Below are 11,511 nucleotides of genomic sequence, written 5' to 3' on the forward strand. Positions count from 1 at the left end.
TATCTTCCTCGGTGGGGGGAACCTTGGGCTGCCATCGAATGCGGCACCCGCGATGTGCAGCTCACCTGCGGCTTCGCTGGGCCTTGAATTTTTTATTATATTTTTTTTTTTTTTTTTTTTTTTGCGTTGCGCGCTCCATTTTTGTGGGCTTTGGAGCAGCCAGCGCACCTTAGCGGCGGCAAGGGGAGCGGGACTGTTGAGCCCGCTGTCCTCTTCCCCGTAGACCACGCCTCGCCTCTTCCCGCCTGAAAGGCGCTCTCCGACGAGCCGCGGTTTCCCTATAAAAGCAACTCGCGGAGACTCCGCCGTTCGTGTCACGACATTTGCTCTCGTGCCAGCTATCAAAGCGAGCAACATGAAGGCTACGGTGAGTGGTCCGGCTGCCCGCTAATTCAGTCACGGACTCTGCGAGAAGCAGGCGCAAATGAACAGCGAAAACCGGCGGGGCACTGATGCGGTGCCGCTCCTGTGTTCCTATACGTTGTGCCTCGCTCCAAGATGCACTTCTCTCTTCAAGCTACCGTCGGTGTTAACCGTTACATATCTAACTGCGCGATAAGTGATGGATGTCGCTTGTCTCTGGCTTTCTTTACCATGCACGTGTATACTATATGCAAGATGTGTAACTGGTGTTTGTCCTTATTCGTCCATGTTGTGATCTTCGCTCTATTTTTTTTTGTATGTGTGTTCGTTGTTTGCAAGCGACTACATAGAGCCGTGAATAGTGGAGACGTGGGCACCTTGGTAGTTCTGGTAAAAAAGATACAGAGACAGCGCTGTCGGTCCATATTCGCTCGTCGCTGTCTCTCCCGCTTTTCTTATAGTTTTTGCACATATCTCTGGATGGGGCATCGCCAACACCGCTTTTATTAGAAGTTTGTCGCGGTAGAGGAAGTTTTTCGCACGAGCCTTTTTCTCCTTGTTTGTTTTTTTTTTTGTTCTTTTGACTCTACATATATTGAGCAACATTGGCGGCAGCCCGAGGTTAGACTGGTGTATTTTAGCAACGAGAAGTTTAAATTTACAGTGAGATGCGACCATGCGAACCACTTTTCCTTGAGGCCATCTATACTTCCCTGGAGAGCATCGTTTACGACGGGCAAAGGAACACGCTGAGTTAACATTTAAAATAATGTCCGAAAATAAAATTGGTCATGCCCTCATCCCCTATGTAGAACAGAATTACCTTAGTTGTCATAAAATGCGTACAAGTGATCTAATAGTAATTATTGTAAATGACAATAAGAAAATGATCAGTGCTCATGAACGACCAAAATCGCGATGCAGGGTTACTTTATTATTATTATTATTATTATTATTATTATTATTATTATTATTATTATTATTATTATTATTATTATTATTATTATTATTATTATTATTATCGTTGCTGTAGCAATCAGTGATCAGATAAAGCTATCTAAGCCAGTAACGTGAACGCTACGTTGAGTAGACCGGCTGTCTGCCAATTTTGTCTTGGCCTCTGCTGTAAACAGAAACCGGCCTGTGTTTCCCCGCGTTGTGACTTGCTTGAACGTGGTCCGAACGTGATATCTTTGGTCTTCAATTCCACCAAAACTTAGTCTGAATCGTATGACTTGCACGTAGCCGCTATATGTTTTGACTCTGTACGAGAGCTCGTCGAAGCCTTACACAAAGCATGCAAGTTCATCGGCCTGTAATATTTTTGCAGTTATTCGTCTGCCTTGCCATCGTCTTTGCCTTGGCTGCTGTCAACGGCTATCCCTACTACAAAGGCTTCGGCCGCTTCGGTGGTGGCTACGGCGGCATCGGTCTGGTCAGAGGTTTCGGCTATGGAGGCCACGGAGGCTACGGTGGTTACGGAGGGGGATTCCGGAAATTCGTCGGCTTTGGCGGCTATCGTGGTTACGGTGGCTACGGTGGCTACGGACTCGGCAAGTTCTTCCACGGATAAGCGTCTACGTTGGAAAGTAGCAGCAAGAGGGTCGTCTCAAGCTCTCAATGCTGCGGCCAGCGACGCACGCTGGTCGCAAAAAATGTCCGGAGTCGTGTGCTGACAGTCATATTGTTCCTGCGTAAGCGCGACCTTCGGGCTCGTTACCATCAGCCAAAAATAAAGTTCTGATTCCACCGTCAAAGTTACCTCTTCGTTGTACCTTATTTAATATCATCAGTCTGAGCGTGAACTGCCGCAAACTAATGTATTGATTTCACGAGAAAAAGAAAAAGCCTTGCCACAAGGAGTTTAAGTGTTACCGAGTTCGCTGTGACGTTTCCTCCTCGCGAAACTTCTAGAATGTTCTGGAGGGCGCAAGAAACAGCTGGCCTTCCTCTGCAGATCTTTTGAGCATTGCGGATGCAACAAAGGGTGCACCTAAATTGACACGAATCGATATATTTCCACAGTGCAGATTGAACGAGGACACTTGAAAGGACACAACACAGGCGCTGGCTTCAACTACATTTTATTAGCGAAAACGCTAGAAATATATATACACATGATAACAACAGCACACATCAGCACAAACGCACAACCTATTGAATCACAGCCAGATACGCGATTTCCTTTTCGGTTAGGGCAACAGAAGGCATGCTTACACATGTCCTTTCATGTGTCCTCGTTCATTTAGCGCTGTGCAAATATGTCGATTCTAAATCGCCAACTAGCCCAAGCTGCCGTTCTATCAAGTTAATTGACATCCTGCATTTAGTTGAGGTGATCTTGGCTGTTTCCGTTTTTTTTCTTTTGGGAAAAAGAAAGGCATATTTGTCCGAGACCAACTAGGCCCTCATGGTCGTTGTTTTGTTTACGTTAGAATAGAAAAATGAAACTTTTTTTTTTTTCAGGAACGTGAACGCTGGTCAGTCGCATGAACGCAAGAAAATGCGAACAAAACGGGCAATAGTTTTGAAGACCGACATGTGTAATCTACCTCAAATGCGATGAAGCAAACTGATACATGTTTGTTTGTTCAAGTTCAATAAACAACTGTGCAGGATATCTCATACCCTGAGAGGAATCTCTACACAAGGCCGCGCGATGTCTCGCCAAGCCACACCAGTATTTCTTTTCTTCTTTCGTTAACCTTAAAAAATCTGGTTCGCCCATACAAGTACCACAGGCTAATTCTCTATTCTTAAACGACGAAAGAAGAAAGAAATCAGAAGAGAGAAGGCAGGGGGTTAACCACAAACATGTCCGGTTGGCCTCCTTACGCTGGGGGAAGGTAAAGGGGAATAGAAAGATGAGATTATGAAATACATATTATAAGTAAAAAAAATGTCAGGGTAGATTCAGTAATTATTTAGCGATAATGAAAATGCAACTCAAATCGGTTTAAATGTAGCCACATGCTACCTCCACAAGTGAGCTGGCTTTTAATACTGTTCTCGGCGCAACTACGCGATGAAACAACAAAACCGACATATGCTTACCACAACAAATATACGCGATGAAGAGTATCAACCGAGCCCCGTCACGGTGCTCTAGTGGTTATGGCGCTCGACTGCTGACCCGAAGGTCGCGGGATCGAATCCCGGCCGCGGCGGCTGCATTTTCGATGGAGGCGAAAATGCTTGAGGCCCGTGTACTTGGATTAAGGTGCACGTTAAAGAACCCCAGGTGGCCGAAATTTCCGGAGCCCTCCACTACGGCGTCTCTCATAATCATATGGTGGTTTAGGGAAGCTAAACCCCAACAATTATTATACAGCACCGAGCCCCATCTATGGCTGCATTCTCGGGGCTAAGTGGTCTGGCCATTCGACTGCTTCATCTGTCTCTCACTAGTCAAGTGCAGTTATTGTTTTACGATCGGTCCGCCTTTGCGGCCACACGAAACCTACCGTTCCACGAACAGATAATGGTATGCGTCCGGACATCGTGCGATGGTAGAATGATAACGCCCAGAACTTCCACTCCATCTACCCACTGAACAATTCCACGCATGCGCGTCGGTGTCTTATGCTACAACGATTCGCGTAGTGCTTCGCACCACGATAATTTCCCCGAATTACGGCCGCATTTTCTTATTCTTTACCTAATGGGTTCAGTGTCAATAAGCGAGACTGTCGACAAGCTGTCGCAATTTAAATATTGAGCTATTAGGTAATCTCGACAGCGAAATCGTGGACTACATGCCTTGATGTAGTCTTTGGGATCCCCTCTTTATCGAGGGGCTGCCGCTGCAAGCGCTCTTTTAATCTGCGGGATATCTCGCAGCCTTCCTTCTAATTCTATAGAGCGGCGAGGCACCACGCCTACAGAGGAGTAGACTGCGCAGAGTTCGTTGGGCAGCTCTTGCGTTTCCAAGTCATTTATTCGCTTTTGAGCAATCTGGTATATAGGCTATCTGGCAACACTCGCCGTCGGCGGCTAAATGGACAGCAAAGCTGATAGCGGTCATCTTAACCCTCGTTCCAATTCTGACGAAGCCGGAGGCATGGAAGGCATCAAAAGCAAAAACAACACAGGCTACATTGCTGTCCAAACAAGATGGCGGCTGTGCAGAAGTCCTATCGGTAAGCCGTCTGTAGACAGACAGACAGACAGACAGACAGACAGACAGACAATGAACTTTATTAAGATAGTCCTGAGGAGCACCGCAGCCGTTCAGGGCAGCAGCGCCGCGGGCCGCTCCCACATATAAAAATTTAGCCGCGCTTTTTTACGCTCCACGTGTTTTTTTACAGGCTGGAACGTGAAAGAAATTTTACGAATAGTGATAATACGTTTCCGTTTTCTCTTAGATTTCTTCTGGTCGATGCTTGGTGGAGTCGGATAGCAGAGGCGCTTCCAGGTCGCATTCAGTTTGTTGTGCGACTCAGACTCAAAACTGTATCTTTGTCAATGCAGACTGCTTTCAACGCTGGTGAAACTGGAACACACACACGCAGTCCAACAATTGCATTGACACAGTCTTCCGAATAAATCCGGTGATATAAGAACTGTTTGGGGTTGCCTTTCTCTTTTATAGCTTGTCACGAGCGCAATAAAGTAACTTCGAGGACGCTTGAGCTTCGCCTTCAAGAGTAGAACCCGATAGCGTAATCGTGCCCCGTGCGCATCGCCTTCTCAATATCTAGCCTACCTTCGGTTCTCGGTGCATGCCTCAGCCATGCCGTGGGGAAACGAACGACTGTGCGCTTAACATTGGCCGGTTCAAACTATCCTAGAATGCCTACTGAAAGTACAGTTGTTAAGTGCCCACTACGGCATAATTATTCCCTTTGCGAATCAGCGAAGGGCCCATTACGCGCCCGTAAGGCAACACACGAACCTGTGCAGCTGCTCACTTTGTTCATGTTTTTGCAGCTGATGATTAAATATCTCTGAGCGCTTCGTAATGGGTGGGCCTTTAAAACACCCACTCTTTGCGCAATTCACATGTTTTGACGCCTGGCGCGATTCTACACTTCTGCCACGCAATATTGCTTGCGTTAAGGAGACTCCTTCCGCTACATGACATTCATATAGTGTTTTTTTTTTTTTTTTCAAGCAGTTTCAAGCAATATCGTGGCTTTGTGGTAGAACACGTGCTTGCCAAGCAGACGGACTGGGTTTTATTCTCACTCGAACCAACGTTTTTTTTTTATTATTTATTTCATTTGCATCTTTCTCGATTTTTCGATCACGGACAAGATGATGATTGTTCGCACAAAACCAACGACGCCGACACCGACAACGGAATTTCTGCGAAACGAGAGCTCTTTAACGCTATCGCGTTAAAATACTTAGTGTCGAATAAAGAACGTCTCCGAACATTCAAGTTAATTCCCAACTGTGCGTCAACCCACGTATGCGATAAGGCGAGGTCTTGCTGGCTGTAAATTAGCCGGCTAATCAATGTGAATTCTTCGTGGCACAATCATTAAAGTACAAAGCATTACCATAGTTCGCGACACACTCAAACATCTCAAAAAGGAAAACTTAGCGCAGCGCCACGTTTATTTTTTAGAGGATACCGGTATATTTTCGTATTGAAACACGTCTGCAGCTCCAACGGAGAGACGTAGTACACCTTCTTCTAAAACTACCACATCAAAATACACTCTAACGTGTGCGTACTAAAATCGTCACCAATGTTCATTGGCCCATGGCCAACAATATCCATTTAAAAGGGCTCTTTGGCAACACTGAAAGGAAATTATTGAAAACGACGGCATTTCTCAGTGAGTGCTGCTGTAGTTCGTGCGGACTTTGACCAAACGGTGGTTATCGAGTTCAGAGAATCGCCCTCCATGGAAGCTGAGCGATTAAGTTGTTGCGATGCTAAGCTCCCATTTCACCCCAATTTCAATGGGTGCGAAATACGAGAACACATGCAGGCTTGATTTGGGTGCACGTTAAGGAACTCCAGGCGGTCAAAATTAATTAGAAGCCACCCGCTACGGCTCACGTCATAACTAGGGGTGTGCGAATATCAAATTTTTCGAATACGAATCGAATACGAATATCTACCTTCGAATATCAAATCGAATATCGAATATCAAAGGAAAAATGCTTACACCGTAACAATATTTTATTTAACATGTATCGATTTGAAAAAAAAAAAAAAACATTAACAGCCTGACTGGCAACACGACATACACTGCTATCTCCAGAACACAATGTCCAGGCTAGCACAATGTACATCACAACACAAGCAAATATCACGGCACAATGAAAGTAATGACTAGATGTTATGATGAAGAAATATGAGTTGCTCCACATGATCAGGCAGCAGGCGCTCCCTTCTAACAGAGACAACCCCCCCCCCCCCCTGCCACTGAAAAGGCATGCTCGCTTGGAACAGAAGTGGCTGGTATAGGGAGGTACACGGGGCAAAGCTTTGCAAGACTGGGGTATCTCAAGGTGCCTAGATTCCGCCACCAGTCACATGGGTCACTGTCTTTCTTCAGAAGTGGTCCCGCATAGTGAACGAGTGGTAGTGCGGCACGTTACGGCCGCATAATATTGAAAATGTATGGTTACATGATCGCCAACAGCGCTGCACGTCGGAGATGCACCAGCAATAAATCATACGTATTGGGGCGCTCGTCGCAGGCAGATATCGTGCCTCCGTGTACTTACGATGCTTATCACTCTTCTCGGCAACGTTTTTAGCTATACGAACGCAGCAGAAATGTAGAAGACGAGTTATTTTATGCAAGATAATCGAATGGCATATTCGAATTTTTCGTATATTCGAAGTTATCGAATATTCGAAACTTTTCGAATACAAGATTTTCGAATCGAATACGAATATTTCGAATGTAATGTTCGACGAATATTCGAAACTTTCGAATATTCGCACACCCCTAGTCATAACCATATTGTGGCTTTGACACTTAAAACACTAGTATCTATTTAAGTTCAGAAAATCTAGTAATGCCAGTATTTACACAAATCTTACTAGCAATACCATCTGTATGTGCAATTTCGGAAATAACACACATACTATAGTGGATCACGTGAACTGAAAGAGCAGATGAATGTTTGAACTGCAGTTAAGGTACGTTTCCCGCCGTGGTAGCTTAGCAGGTAACGTGCCTCACTGCTGAGCTCGAGGACGTGGGTTCGATTCCAGGCAACGGCGTAGGGGCAAAGCGCAAGAACATCCGTCTACTTGTATTTATAAAGCACGTTAAATAAACCCAGGTGGTCGAAATTAACCTGCAGTCCCCCACTACGACGTGCTTCAGCTTCGGCACGTAAAACCCCGCGTTGCATAGCATAAGAAGGGACTAAAAGTCATCAGACGAATTGCCTGATTTTGTAGGCCCGGAAGGTTGCTTAGGTGCGTAGATTATGTGTTGCCCCAAGCTGGTATACAAGTAAGATTAGTTACTGTGAATGTGTGCGTGATAAAGCGAAGGGGTTATGTGCGCATGAAAATGCGAGCGTGTGTTGACGGATTCCAAAAGAACTCTTTCGAATAAGTGATTGCAAGGGAAGATTGAACCTGCAGACGCCAAAAAACATCGGGTTGTCAGAAAGAGTCGTACGTTGTTGTCAAGGCAAACCGATGTCGAAGTTGGGGTTGGGCGGAAGTGAACAAAATAAATAAATAAATAAATGAAGACTGTTTTTATACTTCCCATGTGATTTTGACACCAAGAAGTTACGTCATATAGACCAGCGCGGTTCCTTTTTCCTGCAGCTCGTCAGTATCGTCAGCGCAAGTGAAAATATTCGTGTCATATGCAAATAATAAAAACAAAACTTACCTCAGTTCCACCCAGCCGGAAATCTGCAGGAGCAGTGGAGCTGCGGTTCTCCTGTGTTTCACGTGTGATTTTCTGCGATGTATTGTGATTTCGTGTGCGTGCCTGTGATGACGTTATTTGTAAAGTAGAGGTGCAAGGGAACGGACGAGTGGCAGCCCCTGCCACACCTGCCGCTGCTACATTGACTTAAGGTGACCCTACTCACGCTCCAGCCGCGCTTCCCATTTTCCCTGTACGACTACCGCATCGTCCGCGACCGAGGCAGTTACGCCATCTCTGGGTGTATCTGGGAACCGCTTTTTGCGGAAGGATCTTAGGAAAGACCAATTCGCTACCCTCCTACACCTTAGGCCCTACTCACGCTCGAGCCGCCCTACCCGTGTCACTGCGCGGCTACCGCGTCGTCCGCGACCGAGGCGGTAAACGTTTTTTAGTCTGTCCGGTATTCCGCTATACGGTACCACCCAAAGGTGGTTGCCGTCCACCTTGAATCTATCAAGTGGCCATCGTGCAGTCCGTAGCTCGTTAGCTCCGAACTGATGCTTTCATTTCTTTTACATTCATCTCATAAGCTTCGGCAGCACAGTATTCGCGTCGATTCGGCACCGTTTTCGAGAGCCATACTCAAATAACCAATCCTGTAAATTTAGCGAGTGGCGAGGGGCGCTTCCAAAATCTTGGAGGACATAGATTACGCGTTTGTTAAGTTTTTTTTTTTTTTTTATCCTCAGTAAGTGGCGCCACTTGACGTGACGGCAGCTATGACACACGTTATCCGGTATTACGCTACACCTTTGCGATAGCGGAATACCGGACAGACTAAAACGCTCTAATTGCGCCGTCTATGGGTGTATCTGGGAACAGGTTTCTGCGGGACGACTTTAGGCCCTACTCGCGTTCGACCCGCCCTTCCCCGTTTCAGTGTGCAGCGACCGCTTCGTCCACGACCGAGGCATTTCCGCCATCTCTAGGTGTATCTGGGAACTGGAGCGTGAGAACCGCGGGCTATCATCTGTCGTCAGGCCCAGCCCTAGAACAGCTCCGCTCTTAAAATTGTGAGCCATTCCATTCATTGAAAGTGGATGGCTAGCGAAGCTGTTTAGCACATGACTCAGAGGTGACAGAATTTCGAACCATAGCTAAATCCGATATGCCTTTCCAGAAAGTCACTCTTTCTATGCTCCTTTAAAGTTTTCCGGTCGCATTTCGATGGGGCGAAGCGAGGAGGGAGGGAGGAAGAGAAAGCCGGAAGGACAGGGTGGTTAGCCGGTTCTCAGACCGACTGGCTACCCTGTGCTGGGGATGAGGGATGAGGGTAAGGCGAAATGCAAAGAATACACGTGGGAAAGTATACTTTCCCAGGCGGGCAAAATTGCCGGAGCCCCCCACTACGCTGTCTCTCGTAATCATATCGTGGTTTTGCGACATAAAACCCCAACCAGTATTAATTATATTTAAAGTTTTCCGTTTGAGCGGCATTGTGTACTTGCGTTTTTCTTTCCGAATTCTCGTTTTCGTGACATGCGTCGCCTTGTCTGGCTTGCCGCGTGCGCTTGGCGTTTCGTGCACGATATTAAATGGCGTTTGCCGCCTGTGTGTTCCCTTCTTCATTTTCAGCGGACCGGTGGTGTGTGGCTGGGTTGGCCGGATTTTTGTTTTGCACACGTTTTTGTTGACGCACAGGAAGAAATACTTGGAACCCTAGCCATATGCAGCCTCGCTGTGATATAACTGGCACTATGATTGGCCGCTGTAATTAATGTGTCGCACGTCATCTAATTTATTTATACTGTTATTATGTTTAGTGCGCACTAAGTAATCAAGTTTACACATGCACATGGGTTCGTGAAACGTGCGTGCCTGCTCCATCATAACGGAGAAGTATAAGCACTACATACCAGCTTACCACGTCTGGTGTTTGTAATACCGATGTTGTTGTTGGCATCGTTGCGCAACTGTAAACAGTTGGTTATGTAACACATGTGCGACTCTTCAACATGTGTGTGTGCGTATACTATTTGCACATATCTTTAGCGTCATTTCGTAACGTTTCGCTCAATGTAAAAAATTACGCCGCAGTCACCTTCCCGCCGCATGCTTCGCATAACATCGATTCCCACGGTACGTGGGATCTGCCGAATTTTTAAAGTTCCGTTACATACAAAAAGGTGCTGTCTTGGTTGGCGTAGCTGAAACTAAAGGACTTTTTGTTAGTAAACATCAACACTTTTTTTACAGCGAAAGCTGTTATGAGATCATTTCACCGGCCGTTTTTGGGGCCGTAGTTGTCCGCCGCCGCCGCCGCCGCCGCCGCTGCCGCCGCCGCCGCCGGTGTCCGTAACCAGTATCGCTCGAAATAAGGAAAAAAAACTAAATAAGAAAAAACTCCAGGATGGAACGAGGTTCGAACATGGGCCCTCTGCATGGGAGTCCAGTATTCAACCTCTGAGCCATGCCGGTGCTTGAAACTGCTTTGAAAAAAGGTCCTATACAGGCTTCCTGTCGGGAAGGAACCACATTAGTATATGCAATATAGCGTGGTAAAATAGTAGAATAAGCACCAAGCGTCGCACAACGCGAATTCTGTAACCAGGCGTCACACAATGCGAATTGTGCAACGAGTAGGTTGTTGAATGCTTCCAACCCATTACAAAGAGCTCTGCCATAATTCTTCATCGTCATCACGCACAGCATCAACAAAGTGCGCATAATGTCTTACATGCGTTTAGCAGGTACCACGGCTGTCTAGAATGACGAAAAACGGCACAGTGCCTACTGCCCTACTTCTCAAAAATTACAATGATTTATAGCGTAGTGGTTTCCTCGCAAGTGCACTTCTATTGGTTGCCAAGGAAGCCCATAAGGCTCCCATGATCCATTTCCTCAGGGTCTCAATAAAGTCAATTCTCTCTCTCTCTCTCGCTCTACGTTTCTCCGGTTAGTGTGTTATGAAGCGTGGTGGGACAGTTAAATAACGACCGGGCGTCACACAATATGCATTACGTAACTAGTGGGTCGTTTAAAGCTTCCAACCCATTACAAAGGGCGCAACCATAATTATTCATCGTCATCAACCGCCGCATCAACAAACTGCACATAATCGCTTACATATGGTACCTCGCTTCTCCGCAGAACAACGAATAATGTCGTGCTGGGTGCTTCCCAACTTCCCAAAAATTACGCTTTGTTGCGTAGTGGGTACGTTGCTAATGTACCTGTATTAGTAGCCACAGGAGAGTTTATAACGGGCTCTAGAAATGCCGCTCTTCCAGCTTTCGCTGTGACTGTGCTGCGCTTTCCGCGCAGGCCTGTTGTTTTTTTT

The 11,511-nt window shown here is 46.3% G+C and overlaps 1 protein-coding gene across 1 annotated transcript; it reads left to right on the plus strand.

Annotated features, from left to right (window-relative positions):
* Positions 1-315: 315 nt before the first annotated feature.
* Positions 316-2,125, plus strand: LOC119402890 (keratin-associated protein 19-2-like). The gene is made up of 2 exons (XM_037669936.2): positions 316-367; positions 1,694-2,125. Exons 1-2 carry the CDS (start codon positions 356-358, stop codon positions 1,934-1,936), a joined length of 255 nt encoding a protein of 84 aa, XP_037525864.1. The 5' UTR covers positions 316-355; the 3' UTR covers positions 1,937-2,125.
* Positions 2,126-11,511: the final 9,386 nt, after the last annotated feature.

This window comes from Rhipicephalus sanguineus, chromosome 1, assembly GCF_013339695.2.
Source record: "Rhipicephalus sanguineus isolate Rsan-2018 chromosome 1, BIME_Rsan_1.4, whole genome shotgun sequence".
Lineage (NCBI taxonomy): Eukaryota > Metazoa > Arthropoda > Arachnida > Ixodida > Ixodidae > Rhipicephalus > Rhipicephalus sanguineus.